An 18,588-nucleotide genomic window follows, 5' to 3' on the forward strand; every position below is an offset into this window, starting at 1 on the left:
ATTGGTCTAATGGTCTCACGCACCGAACTGCGCATGTGCAGGCTAACTCAAAGGCTCTCCTTCGATGTACAGTTGTTTTGACGAAAATTAAAACGTGTCAGTTTGTCACTTTCACGAGGTTGGATTAAAAACATGCTCAACTACTTAAGACATTGGCTCCAATCCAGGCTGTGCCTTTAAATTTCGATAAAATTAACAACTAAGGAAGAACCTTTCACTTCTCTCATTGACTTCTCAAATCCCAAACCCCGGGCTGGTCTGTTTGGTCTGTTTCGCAAGCGTTCCCAGATTTCTCGCGATGTTGCGCATCTGGGTTTAGAAACTCTGTGGTAAAGTACAGTACGTTAATACATTAAATAGCCACCAGAGGACACACTTTTTCCTGGAAGAGAACCTTAATGTCCCCACGCCTGCCCAGTGCACGCTGTATCGGTAATGTCTAGATGCTAGATGAGATACAGCTTTTGTCAAATTTCAAATCAAATCACATTTTATTTGTCACATGCGCCGAATACAACAGGTGAAATGCTTACTTACAAGCCCTAACCAACAATGTAGTTTTAAGAAAATAGAGTTAAGAAAATATTTACTAAATAAACTAAAGTAAAAAATGTTTTATTTTTAAGTAACACAATAAAATAACAATAATGATGTTAAATACAGGGGGTACCGGTACCGAGACAATGTGCGGGGTTACAGGTTAGTCGAGGTACTTTGTAAATGTAGGTAAGGGTAAAGTGACTATGCATAAATAATAAACAGCGAGTAGAAGCAGTGTAAAAACAAATGTTTTGCATTTTAGCTAACCCTACCCCTTTTACTAATCTTAACTTAATTTTCCTAACCCGCTGCGTAAATTCTCCTTAACCTGATATGAAAAGTCCAATTTGACAAAAGCTTTATCCCTTCTAGACAAAACCCTCAATACCCCCTCCCCTCAGACCAACGTGACAGGAATCAGGATTGGGGCTTGTTTTCAGTTGGTCTTAGATAAACAAGCCGTGCTGCTGGTCCTACAGACAATATAGATCTACTGATGAGGAAGTAGCATCGGCTAGGCAAGTCGGTTACATACAGATCTAGAGTAATGGCAACAGTTAAACCAGATGACAGACTGACAAGTTCTCAGGGCTTTATGTGCGTTGGTTTTGCGGGAGTTTTCAGTAAAACTGTCACGTCGCCTCTAGAGGTGGTGAAAATCAAGAGTCAAGTAGGCACATTTCACTGTAAAAAAGGCTTTCTGCACAGCTTTAATGTCGTCTACCAGAATGAAGGCCTACGAGGATTTTGGAAGGGGAACCTCGTCTCCTGTCTCCGCCTGTTTCCTTACAGCGCCGTCCATTTGGCAACATATAAACAGTGAGTAAATAAGCAATTTGTTGTGTTGTTTCTGAGTTATGATAACGTTAATCTTAAAACAACTATGTAGTTAGTTTCCTCCTAGCTAGCTAACATAACGTTAGAGCTAGCCGTATCAGCGCTGCCAACTCCCACGCATTGGCCTATTATATCTCACGCATTGAAAAGTACCGCTTTTATTAATCCATTGTATAATCAGCGCGTTAATGTGAAACTGTGCTCCAAATTGTTTTGAAATCGGAGCATCTGCGCCTGTAATTTAACATCACGAGCGGAATCTCTATCAATGTCCTGTCTTGCCACAACACTGAACTGCGGCACATTGAAGCATATGATTGGTCTAGTTTTAAAGAAACGCCCCTCAAGATTAGAGTGGAGTTGAATGGAGAGAGAACGTTCTCCACTGAGATTATACAACTGTAAAAAGAGCAGCACGGTAGCGCTGTTTTATGTACAATGTTGTCAACAAAATTAGGTTGCTGTTACTCCCGTCCCTATTGCAGAATGCAACATTTTGATAGCATGTACTAAAGTCGATTTAATCCACACGTGCATTAGTCTGATTGGCCTGCTTGTGTCTTTGAAAATGAATTATATGAGGCATTTTTGCAGCCATTCATGGACAGTTTTGAATAAGTCATACAAATAAGCATTGAATAGTAAATGCTCCAGGAATCGAATATAATTTTTGACATTTTAGTATTGTGCACATGCTAGGCAGAGATGGTAGGGGGACTCACAACTCATAAACGCATCATATTTTGTCTATGTAGAGTAAGATGATGGCAAAGATCTTCAACTACTATATTAGGTATAAACCACCTGAATATTGATATTCATTCGATTTTTCTTGAGGGTTAGGTGATCTTGAGAAATGAATTGTTATAACAATAACATTTTCAAACACCCAGCATTTGGGAAACATAAATAAGGGGTGGCCAACCCTCATGGAGAGCAAGAAGGATTTTCTTTCAGACATATTTTAAAGAGATAGTCCACCCAAATGACAAAATATAAAATGTTTGTGGCTTAACTTGAAAGCAGTCTATGGACAAGCAGACTGCAATCTATGATTTGGTTACCCTCTGCCATCAACCATTAATATTAACATTTCCTGTGCAGAGCCTTGGTGTAGTGGTAACACTCCCCTGCACGTGTCGTATACAACTTTCTACCTGAGAACAGGGATCAATACCTGCTTCCAATCTTCCCACTGTTTCTAGCATTTGTCTGTCTCCCTATCTCATTTCATTACTGTCTGAATAAAGTGTCAAACCACCTAAAAAATATGTTTGCATCCTGAATACACCACATTTTCCACCCTGGTCATAGGCCTAAGCCATTACAAAATACATAGAACTGCAGGAAATTAGCTTTAAAACAGTAAAATATTCCTGAGGGAGGACCCCCAAAATAAAATAAAATTTTATTGGTCAAATACACATATTTAGCAGATGTTATTGCAGGTGTAGCGAAATGCCCCAGTCCCCAGTCTAGGGATTGTGTCAGGGGGCAATGATATTCACATAGCAAATCTCATTCCAAGCTTTCTTCAAAAGTTGGCTGCCCTGCAGTATACTGAACAAAAATATAAATGCAACATGTAAAGTGTTTGTCCCATGTTTCATGAGCTAAAATAAAAGATCCCAGAAATGTTCCATACGCACAAAAAGCGTATTTCTCTCAAATGTTGTGCACAAATTAGTTTACAACCCTGTTAGTGACGATTTCTCCTTTGCCAAGATAATCCATCCACCTGACAGGTGTGGCATATCAAGAAGCTGATTAAACAGCATAATCATTACAGAGGTGCACCTTGTGCTGGGGACAATGAAAGGCCACTCTAAAATGTGCAGTTTTGTCACACAACACAATGCCACATATGTCTCAAGTTTTGAGGGAGCGTGCAATTGGCATGCCGAATGCAGGAATGTCCACCAGAGCTGTTGCCAGAGAATTGAATGTTCATTTCTCTACCATAAGCTGCCTCCAACATCGTTTTAGAGAATTTGGCAGTACGTCGAACCGGCCTCACATCCGCAGACATTGACATTTACATTTTAGTCATTTAGCAGACGCTCTTATCCAGAGCGACTTACAGTTAGTGAGTGCATACATTTTTTTTTTTATACTGGCCCCCCGTGGGAATTGAACCCACAACCCTGGCGTTGCAAACGCCATGCTCTACCAACTGAGCTACATCCCTGCCGGCCATTCCCTCCCCTACCCTGGACGACGCTGGGCCAATTGTGCGCCGCCCTATGGGTCTCCCGGTCACGGCCGGCTACGACAGAGCCTGGATACGAACCAGGATCTCTAGTGGCACAGCTAGCACTGCGATGCAGTGCCTTAGACCACTGCGCCACTCCAGCCCATGACCTCATCCAGATTTTTCACCTGCGGGATTGTCTGAGACCAGCCACCCGGACAGCTGATGAAACTGTGGGTTTGCACAACCTAAGAATTTCTGCACAAACTGCCAGAAACCATCTCAGGGAAGCTCATCTGCATGCTGGTCGTCCTCACTAGGGTCTTGACCTGACTGCAGTTCGGCATCATAATCCCATACTTGGGATATCACTTTTCAATAGGAAATGTTCACAAATCGCTGGAGGACGTCTTTAGTATTCTAATGTATTATGGTGGATTCTCAATGGAGAACATGATATGTTTGCATAGTATGTTTACACTCTATGAACAATTTAATTAGAATTAGATGCTCTGTCTGTTACAGTTATGTAACACAGTTACTTACTACTATAATTTCTGGAATTATCATATTGAAAAACATGAAGCCATAATCGTACATATATTCACTGGCTATACCTGCCTCACATGCATTGATGAAAGTGAATATATTATCCAGATAGGCTCCTTATCAAAATAATTAAGAACCAAAACATTGACCTCTGTGTTTTTGGCTTTCCAGGATCGTCCACCTCCACATGGATGAATTGGGCTACATTTCTCAGTGGAGGGCCATTTTCGCTGGTGGGCTAGCTGGTATCAGTGCTGCGCTGGCCACGTACCCTCTGGAGGTGGCAGAGACTCGCCTCATAGCTCAGAACTGCAGAGAGCCCACATACAGGGGGGTGGTCCACACGCTCTCCAAGATATACCAGACCGAAGGCCTTCGAGCACTCTACAGGGGCTTCTCTCTCACAGTCCTAGGTATACTACAGAAATGTGGAGAAAGATATTCCTAAGAAAAGCACCACAATGATTCAGTATAACTCAATGTTTCCCAAACTCTGTCCTGGGGACCCCAAGGGGTGCACGTTTTGGTTTTTGCCCTAGCACTACACAGCTGATTCAAATAATCAACTGATCATTAAGCTTTAATTATTTGAATCAGCTGTGTAGTGAGTGCTAGGGCAAAAACCAAAACGTGCACCCCTTGTGGTCCCCAGGAATGAGTTTGGGAAACGCTGGTATAACTTATTGTATAACTCTATATAAAGTGTCCAGTCTGCTTACTTGTGAAACACCCTTTGCCCCTCTTACAGCCTCTTGAGTTTTCATTGTTGTTTTTATTTTTATCTATTCTGCTACAGGTGCGTTTCCCTTCTCCATTGGTTGCTATGCAGTCTACATCAACTTGGATAAGCTGTGGCGGGAGCCCCAATTCCGGTTCACTCCCCTTCAGAACTTCATAAATGGCTGTGTAGCGGCAGGAATAGCTCAAACCTTCTCCTACCCCTTTGAAACTGTGAAAAGGAAAATGCAGGCAAGTGCACTCAACTCATTGGGCCATTTTATGAGACACAACCAGATTGGTAATACCACATCTGTCCATAGGGTGGTGGATTTGTACCGGTACCTCTGATCGGTGCATACCGGTAGTAAAACACTTGTCCTTACATTTTTTGTTTTATTTAACTAGGCAAATCAGTTAAGAACAAATTCTTATTTACAATGACGGCTTACCAAAAGGCCTTCTGCGGGGACGGGGGATTAAAAATAAAAGAACAAAACACTTGCCCTTGATAAAATAGCCATCGAGTGCATCTGTTTTTTCTACTTTCTAAACAAAATGCAACATAGAAGCTTAGAAATTATTATAAGATTAATAAGACAGTTTCTTTGTACACTTTGTAGACAATAACTTACCGTAGTTATTGAATTGTAAGTTACCATAGTTTGAGCCGAAGTATAAGTTAATGTCTCCCCTCACCTGTCCTTCTCTCTATGTAGAGGACACATAGGGCTCAGTAGGACTTTTATGAAGGACAGAATACTACATCCGTTTTCATCAACTTGTCATTAGTGACCTCAAGGTGCTGCGGCAGCTGAGAATGTGAACGCTGTTCAGGGTCTGCCTGCAATATAGATAAGTTATCTAAATATAGCTGACGGCTATCACACAGTGGACAGTCTCAGTCCAATTGAGAAGCCTATAAAACAAACTGCACCTCTCTCTAATGCCCTCTGCCTAGTTTCAGACACACAGAATTAACACAACGACATGAATCTAAGGCTGCAGCCACAAATCATTTTTGTTCACATGTTGCATAGAAGTCTATCCGATGTTTAGGGCAAAACAAGAAGTCTCAAGTAGAAACAGATGACACAACCCACAAGCGAGAATGTTTAAAGAAGCTTGCTTGAGGCATGGGTGCAGTGGTGGAAAAAGTACCTAATTGTCATACTTGAGTAAAAGTAAAGATGCCTTTAATAGAAAATGACTAGAGTAAAAGTGAAAGTCACCCAGTAAAATACTACTTTAGTAAAAGTTAAGTTAAGTTTCTATTAATATAATTGCTAAACTCAGTTCAAATTCCTTATAAGCAAACCAGACGGCACCATTTTCTAGATTTTATTATCTTGGATTGAAGTGCCCTCTAAAATGAGAATGCATCCAGCGTTGAGCCAGTTAAGCGATTTAATGCTTGACAAAAAAAGAGCAGAGTTTGTCTTGGGACGTGTAAGATACTGACGTCTTGTGAGAGTACTGCTTGAGACCACACCCACATTTGCTCAGTTCATTAGTTTTCACTTACATCCCAAGTTACAAATGGCCCTTAGCACAGATCCCCGGTCAGTTTGCGCAATTATCATACATTTCAGGAATTTCAATTCAAGGAAATAATTATATTCATTCCATAGTCTTTCTTACTACCTGGATCACACACGCTTTTATGAGGGTCAGTGCTATCCGGGATCCTTCGGACATCCATACCATAAATCGTACCCTTACCATAACCATTTTAAATGTCAACTTCAATGCCCCCCATTGAAGTTGACATTTAAAATGGGAATTTCTGTCCCTGTCTCTCGCCAGGCCCAGAATCCTCGGCTCCCGCATTACGGTGGGGCTGATGTCCACTTCACTGGAATGCTGGACTGCTTCAGGCAGGTGATCAGAAACAAGGGCATCCTGACATTGTGGAGTGGCATCACAGCCAACATGGTCAAGGTATGACAACCTATGTCATGTTCCCATTATAATTTTTTTTGAGAGAGAGACTGACTATATTACCCTTTGTGGGTAAAGAGCGTCTGCTAAATGACTAAAATGTAAATGTAAATGTAATTCACAACAGGGATAATACAAGTTGGCTGACTTGGGTCTGTTTCTTTCATCTCCAAATGGCAGTTTAGTTGTTGTTTGGTTTACTGGTGTGAAATCTTCTCATGAACAGTCTAACAAGTAAATTGTGTACTTTGTGGACAATATTATTATAACCAGGCCCTACTACCAGGGCAGATTCTAACCTACCTCTTCACATTTTATACAGAGTCAAAAGCAATTGATCTATTGAGCCAACTGACATCTTCCCTGTTTTTCTTCCTTAGATTGTCCCCTACTTTGGCCTTCTCTTCAGCTGCTTTGAGATGTGCAAGCAGGTCTGTCTGTACCGCAACGGGTACATTGTGTCTCCATTGAGCTATAAGTTGGCACCAGGAGTGGACCAGAGCATGGGCCCCACTGAGGTGGAAGAGGTGAAGAGGTACCTGAAGAATAGGAACTTTCAGTCACAGCAAGGAAGTCGCTGGTAAAACTGGTGAAAAAAAAAAAACATTACCAAAAAAAACGATGGAACAAAGACGTCTGGATTTCTGAAGAGGAGGATGACCATTAGTATAGGAAAGTGTCTGAACGATGAAAAGGAGTCAGGAATATTTGTTGGAATTCAATGCTTTGAAGATGACAATTTGGTATTTTACAGATTTGTGTTTGTGTATTAGCAACTATTTCAGAATCAGAGGTAGATCCATTGATATTTGAAAGTTGCAATGCAATCATAGGATTGCACTTCTATAATTGACACATGGAAAAAAACTTTTAACTGTTTGTTCAGCAATTCCTCATTCAGAGTTTAAGTATTTTTAAAACTTTGTTATACAGTTTTTTGACAGTTATCTCTGTGTTATTACTACAGTTTATTCATGCTTATGGGCTGCAGGTAGCCTAGCGTTTAAGAGCTTTGAGCCAGTAACCAAAAGGTTGCTGGTTTGAATCCCTGAGCTGTCGATGTGCCCTTGAGCAAGGCACTTAACCCTAATTGCTCCTGTAAGTCACTCTGGATAACAGCGTCTGCTAAATGACAAAACATTGCAAATGTTATGGTGCTGACCTGGTTCTAACAATGGTATTGGCCTTACATAATGGCCATGAAGAGGAACACAAAGCACAAACCTGTTATAAGATGGAATTATCTTACTATTGAAAATGAATGCTTTTTTCATTATATTCGTAATGTAGTAATTACTATTTTAACAGACTTGGGCATATAATATTTATGTGCCTTAAGGTTTCCTTATTTATTATAGGGCTTATTTCGACGACTGTTTTAATTATGATTGGTAGTTATGTAATTTCACACAAAGTATCTGATTGAGTCCAAGACATTATCAGTTGCTAACTTTCATAGCACATACTGTATCATTGTGTGTTGTGAACCTAGCAATAAGATTGTAACTGAAGCACTCCAGTGTCACTGAGATTTAAAGGGGAAGGGAAACACTAGGCTTTAGAATGCCAGTTCACTGTAACTAACTCCTAAAGTGTTTCCATTCCCCATTAAGATTACGTGTATACAGTATGTAATACATTTGATGGATGAAACCATGCAAATGTATAGTTAATTATTTTTGATTGAGATGATTCAGAATTATTGAAGTGAATTTTACTTGAACAGTCATTGTAATGGCTGGTATAGTGACTGTGGCTGATATATGTACTGTACATCAACGCACAATTATATTCCTTTGCTAAGCAAGGAGGTGTGGCTCTCCTGAATATGGGTTGACAATGTATGGATGACAACTCAAATTTCATTTGTACTTATACAAAGGAAATGAATGGAGCAATTGCTCCCTCAGTATCATATTCGGCAGGACACTACATTCAGAAGAAAGTCTCAGATGGAAATGTTGAATACAGAATACAGAATGGGTGTACACATGTAGTTCTCTCCTTCATAATTTCTATCTCAAAGGCTCTAAGCGGTGCACCCTACAGAGAATGCCCTAGTCCGGTGACTGTAACCTGATCACCTACAGTTCCCCCAGTGCCAGCTGACCCCACCACCTTACTACAGTAGGCCTATAGACAGCAGCATTTCATTTCCCCAAAATATGTAAGTTGTTGAATGGATTTTTGAGGAGCAGACACATTCTTTTTTTTTTGTCCCAAGGAAGTTTGATCACAGGACTGACTCATTATTGTCACTTTGTAGGACTGTAAGATAAATTGTGTCAATGTCATAATAATAATATAACATATCAATTAAAATAATATCAGATCTGCTTGACCATGGTATTTTATCTAAAATGAATTTGATCTACAAGTTGATCTTGTGAGAAACTGCAGTCAAGGACATTTTAACCTGTATCTAAGTGCCCTCTCACAGCTGATGATTAACTCATTAGTAGACAGGAGTTTCAGCTGCTCCAAGCTGCCATGCTTTTCACATGACCTTGGGTCCATAACTCAACAACCTAAAGATTGGTTGTTAAGGCATAATCATAGTTTTATGAGTGTTATTCACTCACCATCAACCATGTAGGCCTACTGCTTCTACAACCTATTGAATGACATGAAAGCTAAAAGTACTATTTTAAACTTTGGATATAACTTTGATGTTATCACATGTATTATTATAGGCCAACCTTTCATGTATGATATTAATAAAACAAATGTTTTGAAATAAATAAATAATTTTGAGCACAACGACGCAGCTGAGTTCACATTCACGAATACAGGACAAATCTCTCATCTTTCAGGCGAGGGGACGATCATAAAATGGGTTTCCGCCCACTAAATCCAACAGCGCACCAATGGCATGCTGCCTGCCAGCTCCCGTTTTGTCTCGCGAACACAGTGGTATTAAATCCGCTCTCAACTAAATGAATCGGCCATTTCGACTGAGCCGGCATACCCCAGCAGTCCTTTCGTTGAACGGGAAGGTTTCCGTGTAACATCATCCTCGATAACAGCCTAAAATGAATGAGACCGTCATCTCGTTCGGCAAGGACTTCCTGGCTGGTGGTATTTCAGCTGCCATCTCCAAAACAGCTGTAGCTCCTATTGAAAGAATCAAGCTTCTTCTTCAGGTAAATTTGACTGGCTTTTCAGAAATTGAATGTATTAATGTTATCTAACTAAGTTAGTTAACGTTAGTCCTTGACTCTTTGCAGTTTCTATCAAGAAGATCACTATCTCCTTGGAGATAAAATGCAATGTCCTTTTAGATAAAATGGCATGGTCAAACAGATCTATCAATTATCATATTATTTATAATAATATATCTGACGTTAATGTTATTAGTGACAGACAGTAAGTTAACTTGTTAACGTTAGGAGCTAACTCCAATGTCTCTTTTTTTTAACCTGGGTTAACTAGCTAACTTGGCTAATGACATTGGTGCGTTGCAAAGATGTGTGACACTTCCATTTTGGTCCCTTGTCGCGTGAGACTGTCAGTAAAGTAGTCCACCGGTGTCAGTGTCTTGTCTTGGAATTTGGTTTAACTAGCTTTTAACTTGCTTGCTGCCAAGGACTATTTCGCAACCACGCAAGTTGACTTGTAAAAGACACCGTGTTCGTCCTATGATCATTGTCATACTGTTTAACTAACTTGGACATCGCAAATTGTGTCCTTGTCCATCGTCATCAAATATGGCGCAGCTAGTAGTTACTAGGCCCGATAAATTGCCAAGGTCGCAACAAACGGAGGCTTCATCCTGTGTGAGCTGAGGCCTAGCGAGGACCAAACTCGTGCGGAGGCGGACCCTGCATTGTGAATGTTGAAAGGCGAGATGTGATTGGTGCGGACTAGTTTCTTGATTTTTGCTACTACTATCAATGTACCGGTATCCACAATGTTGCCCTAGGGAGTTTGAGTGGAGTTTGCGCAAGGGGTGGCAGGTAGCCTAGTGGTTAGTGTTGGGCCAGTAACCGAAAAGTCGCTGGTTTTGGAAACCCGAGTCAACAAGGTGAAAAATCTGTCGATGTGCCCTTGAGCAATGCACTTGAACCTAATTTGTTCCAGGGGCGATCTGTTAACACAAGACGTTTGGCTGCACCTCTGGTGTATGTGACAAAACATTTTGTTGTTTGCCCATGTTTCATTACCATGGGAAGCATCGTCAGGGGTGTTGGCTACTTGTCTTTGTTTATTTAGTTGGCAACTTTGCTAAGAACATTGACGGTTGTGCAATGATTGAAGGGCACTCAACCTGTTGAACTCCCCATATAGCTAGGCCTTTTTGATGTATATTTGTCATTTAACAGCAGTTTCATTTTCTCGTCAAATGTTTTGTAAATGTATAGTATAAGCAGGAGTTGGATTTTGATTTGTCTTTTTGATTACAGGTGCAACATGCTAGCAAACAGATCACCGTTGACAAGCAGTACAAGGGTATCATGGATTGCGTCGTCCGTATCCCCAAGGAGCAGGGCTTCCTGTCATTCTGGAGAGGAAACTTGGCCAACGTCATCAGATACTTCCCCACCCAGGCCCTCAACTTTGCATTCAAGGACAAATACAAGCAAATCTTCCTGGATGGCGTGGACAAGAAACAGTTCTGGAGATACTTTGCTGGTAACCTGGCCTCTGGCGGTGCTGCTGGAGCCACCTCCCTGTGTTTTGTGTACCCCCTCGACTTCGCCAGAACCCGACTGGCTGCTGATGTCGGTAAGGCCGGTGCTGGGCGTGAGTTCAACGGCCTGGGTGACTGCTTGAAGAAGATCTACAAGGCTGACGGTCTGAAGGGCCTCTACCAGGGCTTCTCAGTGTCTGTCCAGGGCATAATCATCTACAGAGCTTCTTACTTTGGCGTCTATGACACAGCCAAGGGTGAGTCCATGGGCTGCTCTGAGCACAGGCCTTAATCATATCTGAGTAGAGGAATTGCAAGTGTCTGTTTGTTTCACAAAGAATCTTAAAGCCTGCTTAATCCTCTTGGTTTTTCTCTGTAGGCATGCTGCCAGATCCTAAGAACGCAAGCATCTTGGTCAGCTGGGCCATCGCGCAGTCTGTGACTGCAGTCGCCGGTCTTACATCCTACCCATTCGATACCGTTCGTCGTCGCATGATGATGCAGTCTGGGCGCAAAGGAGGTAATTGTCAACTTTTGAACACTTGTCTATTTTGTTATCAAGTTGTGCATTCACCGTCATGCTATCCACCGACAGTGAGGTACTACTTGGGCTTACCATTCAGCCAAGGCAGAGGTATGACCTATCTTACATGTGTTTTGCAGGTGACATCATGTATACTGGCACCATTGACTGCTGGAAGAAGATTGCGAGGGATGAGGGTGGCAAGGCCTTTTTCAAAGGAGCCTGGTCCAACGTTCTCCGAGGCATGGGAGGTGCCTTCGTGCTAGTCTTGTACGATGAGTTGAAGAAGGTCCTCTAAATTGTTTATGTCCACCCATAAATGTTGTGAGATGTTTAAACTGTAACATATCTTGTACATTTGGAAGGACCGTCAAATTCCACCTTGTTTATAGGGACCAACTAGTATGTCGGTGCTAGTTGTACTGGGAAAATCGGTTATGCACTTTTTAATTGGCCCAATGTTTGTTTTGTTTGCCCCCCTTCACCAGAATGTAATTCCCATAAAACAAAGGTGACTGTGCCAGATCTTTAAATGTCAACCGGTTTCATCAAGATGGTCTGTTTATTTAGTCGATGCTGTAACAATAAAGGCAACCTACTGAATGAACCTACAATTAGCTTTTCACTTTTTGTCTGTGGAAGTAGCAACCCTGAATGGCGTGTAGTGTTTCTCCTGGCTTCCCTTCAGTGTGGTTTCTCTTGAGTGCCAACTGGTGTCTTATTCCTGGAGGTGTTACCTTAAGATCTGGGTTGTCCTCGACGGTTGTGGTTGGGTTCCTGCCAAAGTCAGCTGACTGGAGCTTGGACTGGCTGGTTGTAATCTATACAAGCTGGTGATACGTTTCCAAACACGGACGACCTGAAAGAAACCGCTGCAGAGGGACTTATGACAAGAAGTGGGTGGCTTACGTTTTTACCTGATGCAAAATGCTTCTTTGAACACAAACGACTCATTCGGAAACTAAAAGTGACATCCGGTGCAGAGGAATCCAGGATTACCTGGTGAAGTGGATTACTTCAGGCTTCTAAATATACTTATCTCCCATCAAGCCTCTTCTGACTCGGAACTGGTGAGATGCTGGACCATAACCTGTGTGGCCAACTGTGTAGATTAACCAAAATGACAACCATGCTCAAAGTTCATGATTATTGGGCGGCAGGTAGCTTAGTGGGTAAGAGCGTTGTGCCAGTAACTGAAAGGTCGCTGGTTCTAATCCCCGAGCCGACTAGGTGAAAAATCTGTCGATGTGCCCTTAAGCAAGGCACTTAACCCTAATTGCTCCTGTAAGTCGCTCTGGATAAGAGCGTCTGCTAAATGACTAAAATGTAATTGTACCTCTTAAGGATCGGACCCTTTTTTTCAATTTTCGCCTAAAATGACATACCCAAATCTAACTGCCTGTAGCTCAGGACCTGAAGCATGAATATGCATATTCTTGATACCGTTTGAGTGGAAACACTTTGAAGTTTGTGGAAATTTGAAATTAATGTAGGAGAATAACACATTAGATCTGGTCAAAGATAATACAAACAAAACATGGATTTATTCATTTTTGGGTCTATCTTTGAAATGCAAGAGAAAGGCCACAATATAATATTGCAGTTTAGGCGCAATTTAGATTTTGCCGACTAGATGACAGCAGTGTGTGAAGTTTCAGATTGATCCAGTGAAGCATTGCAATACTGGACTATTTTGTATCAAGTCTGCCCAAATGTGCCGAATTGATACATTTTCAAATAAATAACTATAGAACATAAAAATATATAGGAATACAAAATGTAAGTTTACACACTCCCAGGAATGTCATACATGATGGATCATTAGCTTATACACTAACTTTCACACATCTAGATGGCCGGGCGGAGTGGGTGTGGAGCCAGAGACTGCAAGGGTTCAAACTGTAGAACCCAGTTCCTATATTTGAATATAAAAATTTATTTTATCAAACAAAACTATGCTACATTTTATTTACTCCCTTTTTCCTTCAGACAAGACGGCAGGGAAACTTGTAATGGAGTCAAACCTGAGGTACTAGTAGGAAATAAAATCAGTGGGTGCTAACGTGTTTTGAAGTCTGAGACGTTGATGCTGCTTTAGTGACGTGGCTGAGATTCTTCCAGATACATGATAGCAGCAGCTGTAAAGACCCATTGGCGCCAATCCAAACTTGTGTAATCAAGATGAGTACGGACACTCCTTGCCCTTTTTATATCAACTATGCTGTTACATCAGTGCTGGCTGCAATATATCAGGTCATAATCCCCGTCCTTGGGATACCTTCACTAGCATAGAGGAGCCAGTCAACTAAGTAGGCCTGTCATGAGCTCTGTAGACGTATTGTGTCTAGGACGCTCTTCAATGGCACCCTTAATTTAGCTCCCGACGCCTCAGATTACACATGATTTACCCAGCAGGGTATGGAGTATCTGTAATCTTCCTAATTCCTGCGTGGGAGTTTTAGGAAGTATTCCTTGGCATCAGCTTTGCATCAGGGTCCTTGCTATTCAGGATCCTTGGGTCATCCCAAGCCAGTTGACGTTTAAAATGGTTAGGGCACGTGTCAAACTCATTCCATGGAGGGCCAATTGTCTTCAGGTTTTCACACCTCCCTTGTACTTGATTGATGAAATAAGGTCACTAATTAATAAGGAACTCCCCTCACCTGGTAGTCTGTCTTAATTGAAAGGAAAAAAACAAAAACTCGCATACTCTAGGCCGCCCATGGAATGAGTTTGACACCCCTGGTAGGGTAGGGATGTCCCAAGGAATCCAGATAGCACTAACCATTGCGTCAGTGTAACGCCAGAAATGGTCTAGACTGGTGATCTACCTACAACTTTGACTGGTAACTTTGTAATGTTTCAGCATGTCCTTTCCACCTCTCCATCATTACAACTGAATTAGGAGGCATCAGTGAGTCACTTAGTAGTGTGGCTCAGCGGCATTCAGGTAGATTTATGCTCTATCAGTGTGAGGCATTTTGCAGTGATCCATTTGAGGTCATAGGAGAGCGCTCCAACTAGCACCCTTTCAGTGCCACACCTTTGGAGTGTTTTTTGTAAACCTTTAGTCTATATCCCAATTTGAAAGATATGTCATTAAAATAAAAAGGGACAACGGCCAATATTACAATTCGTCACATTATTATAGGCTGTTTTCAGGTTTAAAAAATAAGCTGATTTTGAAGTGTGGTTATTATTTACTGATAACATTTTTCAAAAGGTGAAACTGGTTTGATCTGCCCTTAACTGTCAAAGAACATGTCGTGCGGATGGATTACATGGTTTTAGCAGATTACTAATCACCACTGGGGGCATGCGCCAGAATCCATTCCTGACTGCCCTGCTGTTTCATAATCCTGTCCTTGCCTGCTGAATTACGTAATAGACTACACACCCCAAACCCAGCGGCGTCCCTGTTTATTCACTGATATGAAAGGAATGTGATTACCGGACCGCAACATTTATTTCAAATCAGGGCCCGTTTTACAGATAGCGATGGAATTTCGGCTTACTAGTGGTTTAAAGATGCATCCTTCCCAAAACACCACGCAGCGAGAACATGTGTCGATATTGAATGGGTCAAAAGAAAGGGAACGCTGCTCTCGGATCAGCTTTCCATTCAAATCTTTCCTTAACATTATAATTATTTCCAATACTGACGACGGACCAACTCCTAGAGAGATATTACCACCTACGGTTGCAAATATTGAGGCGGTTTGTTATAATGCTAAATCCAATGAAAATGACCTCAACATTTGCAACCATCGGTGGTAATATCTCTCTAGGAGCTGATTCCTCGTCAGTTGCTCATTCAGGCAATACTTATTTAATATTTTAATTAGATTCCATATTTTAAATGGCATTTTGGATCTGTATTTATTTTTCATACACTGTTTTTAAACCACCACCAGTGTGGTTTATGCTTCACCTGCCAGCTCATAGAAATGCAGAGAGTGCCATCCTGGGGTGAATGTATGTTACTAGCATTTTATCTATCCTATACACACTGTTGGCATAGCACCAAAGAGTGGTTCATCAACAACAAAAACGTAAACGTTCCTTGGCATGTATACACTTGATTTCTATGACAAATCTATAGTGGTCAATAAATTACATTCCATGAGAGAAACATTATTTTTATCCAAACATGAGTTACATAATTTGTTTAAGAAGTCTCATATGGAAACAAAACATAAACAATGGTCCTTGTGCTAGTGAGGTATCTTATTGACAAAGGCATAGTTGAAGTTTGACAGATTCCTTGGATTTGAACTTGTGTCCACAACAATAAATTGCAGCCACAAAGCATACCAGATAAAAAAAAATCATGGCTATTTTGGTTGGCCTGGGGAATCAGTGGCTTCCTTCAGGTGTTCAGAAACTGCACTTGTAAAACAATGTTTTTGTAGCCATAACAAAATTGATTTCATGGGTCAGCCTTTCCATAGCAGAGGAGGCTGGTGGGAGGCGCTATAGGAGGACGGGCTCATTCTAATGGCTGGAATGGAGTGAATGGAATGGGATCAAACATATGGAAACCACATGTTTGACTTCGTTCCATTTATTCCATTCCAGCCATTACAATAAGCCTGTCCTCCTATAGCTCCTCCCACCAGCCTCCTCTGGTCCATAAATCAGACCAGTGCCCACCTCAGGCTGCACATCCTGAACAAGCTCAGTCTCAGGTCTGTGTTTGGCACTACACTTGCGATTTGTGGTTAATTAAACAAAACACAGCACATGCTTAGCTCCACCAAGGAAAAAAACATCATTATGGTCGTAATATCGAATGAACTTTAGTAAATTGATGGGAAAACATGAGGACATTTGGGGAAAATAACCAAAGAGGAGATGTTATCCCCCTATGTGAGTGTACTACACTATTACAGCCTCTTCCTAGATCTCCAGAACTTTGTGGTACAATTGATGCACTCAACCATGTAACCCCTGGATTACTGGATTAAGCCCCAGTCCATCTGTTCATAGTTTGTGGAGGGGGAATGATATTAAATGTTTTAGATTTGTTGTTTTGCATTTGCCTCTGGAAAAATGTGGTGCATGCTTCCTCGGGCTTTTTCCCTTTTCAGTCATTTGAAATATTTTAGTATTTTGACAAATTTAGACAAGCTCAGTTGATCCAATTATGGCCTATAGACAATAGTGTGCGACTGCAGCCCGCAATTCGGAGCATTCCTGCAGGTGGGCATTCCTGCATCTGCAGGAACACCCCCTCTAGAGCATCCCATTGGTTCCTACACCTGTATTTGGGGAGTTTCTCCCATTCTTCTCTGCAGATCCTCTCAAGCTCTGTCAGGTTGGAAGGGTAGCATTGCTGCACAGCTATTTTCAGGTCTCTCGAGACCAAGGCCCTTCTCTCCCGATTGTTGAGTTTGGCCGGGTGGCCAGCTCTAGGAAGAGTCTTGGTGGTTCCAAACTTCTTCCATTTAATAATGATGGAGGCCACTGTGTTCTTGGGGACCTTCAATGCTGCAGACATTTTTTGGTACCCTTATATAGACAGGTGTGTGCCTTTCCAAATCATGTCCAATCAATTGAATTGACCACAGGTGGACTCCAATCAAGTTGTAGAAACATCTCAAGGATGATCAATGGAAACAGGATGCACCTGAGCTCAATTTCGAGTCTCATAGCAAAGGGTCTGAATACTTATGTAATAAGGTATTTCTGTTTTTTGTTTTTAATAAAAGTACAAACATTTCTAAACTCCTGTTTTTGCTTTGTCATTATGGGGTATTGTGGGTAGATTGCTGAGGATTTTTCATTTATTTAATCCATTTTAGAATAAGGCTGTAACGTCACAAAATGTCGCAAAAGTCAAGGGGTCTGAATACTTTACAAAGCGTGGATCATCATTATTTGGATGATATAGATGAATGAGCCAAATCTGTTTATGGTCCAATAACATATTTAAAATAATCCATCTCCCTTGGGGATCGGTTTGGAGAATTTGCACATTTGGATCAAAATTATTGTTAATTAATATCATCAACCCTTTTGAGTTTCTTTGCCCATGGGAGAAGTATATTTGCCCCCCACCTTTTCCCACACAACTTCATCTAAAATTGTTGAATGAGTTTCCTGAACAATAGATATTATATTCCTTCTCTTTCAGCAGGTAAATGCTGATACTCTAGTCTTACGATCAACTAAGCCATTGCAATTAGAACTGGCTATACTTATTTTACCGTTTACCATAATGAGATACAAGTTTCAATTCTATTTATCATAATATATGTTTGTAAACTTACCATTAAAAAGTACCATAATGATTGAGTGTCCATATAGCTGTACCATGATATTTGCATTGCTACTAAGTAAACCTCCAATTGTTCTCCACTTTTCCACCCGCTAAAACCTCCCCCCATCCCTAGTTGGGTTGTCGTCCTAGTGACCGGCACACCACCCTCATCCCCCCGGATCCCAGGGCCCCGAGAGACTGGGACCCATCCTTCCAAAAAAGCACACAGTGCCACCCACAGAACGCCTGTCCCAACTTAAAAATTGACCAATAGAAGTATAAAGAGCGGTTTCTGCAGATGCAGGAATGCCCACATGCCCGCAATTGCACCCTTCTCCCTATAGATGGCATGCCATACCATAATCCGTTCCAGAACAAATGCCAGAGGTGCATGCCCC

General features: G+C 41.4%; 2 protein-coding genes across 2 annotated transcripts; both read left to right on the plus strand.

Annotated features, from left to right (window-relative positions):
• The first annotated feature begins 1,012 nt into the window (after positions 1 to 1,012).
• On the plus strand, positions 1,013 to 8,762 carry LOC311104739 (solute carrier family 25 member 43-like). Its single transcript, XM_084146633.1, has 5 exons — positions 1,013 to 1,359; positions 4,289 to 4,530; positions 4,914 to 5,086; positions 6,641 to 6,775; positions 7,156 to 8,762. The coding sequence occupies exons 1-5, from the start codon at positions 1,088 to 1,090 to the stop codon at positions 7,357 to 7,359; spliced, it is 1,026 nt and encodes a 341-aa protein (XP_084002759.1). The 5' UTR covers positions 1,013 to 1,087; the 3' UTR covers positions 7,360 to 8,762.
• Positions 8,763 to 9,713: 951 nt separating this feature from the next.
• LOC311104660 (ADP/ATP translocase 2-like) lies at positions 9,714 to 12,535 on the plus strand. Its single transcript, XM_084146530.1, has 4 exons — positions 9,714 to 9,918; positions 11,179 to 11,662; positions 11,785 to 11,925; positions 12,069 to 12,535. Exons 1-4 carry the CDS (start codon positions 9,808 to 9,810, stop codon positions 12,224 to 12,226), a joined length of 894 nt encoding a protein of 297 aa, XP_084002656.1. The 5' UTR covers positions 9,714 to 9,807; the 3' UTR covers positions 12,227 to 12,535.
• The last annotated feature ends 6,053 nt before the right edge of the window (positions 12,536 to 18,588 follow it).

This window comes from Coregonus lavaretus (genome assembly GCF_964263955.1).
Source record: "Coregonus lavaretus genome assembly, chromosome: 29".
NCBI lineage: Eukaryota > Metazoa > Chordata > Actinopteri > Salmoniformes > Salmonidae > Coregonus > Coregonus lavaretus.

What these genes read in the sequence shown, in the direction of transcription:
- LOC311104739 (XM_084146633.1), top strand. Translation starts at nt 1,088, where the DNA reads ATGGCAACAGTTAAACCAGATGACAGACTGACAAGTTCTCAGGGCTTT. An exon ending in CTTCTCTCTCACAGTCCTAG is followed by an intron (nt 4,531 to 4,913) that starts GTATACTACAGA and finishes ATTCTGCTACAG; the next exon opens with GTGCGTTTCCCTTCTCCATT. An exon ending in TCACAGCCAACATGGTCAAG is followed by an intron (nt 6,776 to 7,155) that starts GTATGACAACCT and finishes TTTCTTCCTTAG; the next exon opens with ATTGTCCCCTACTTTGGCCT.
- LOC311104660 (XM_084146530.1), top strand. Translation starts at nt 9,808, where the DNA reads ATGAATGAGACCGTCATCTCGTTCGGCAAGGACTTCCTGGCTGGTGGT. An exon ending in CGTCTATGACACAGCCAAGG is followed by an intron (nt 11,663 to 11,784) that starts GTGAGTCCATGG and finishes TTTTCTCTGTAG; the next exon opens with GCATGCTGCCAGATCCTAAG. An exon ending in GCAGTCTGGGCGCAAAGGAG is followed by an intron (nt 11,926 to 12,068) that starts GTAATTGTCAAC and finishes TGTGTTTTGCAG; the next exon opens with GTGACATCATGTATACTGGC.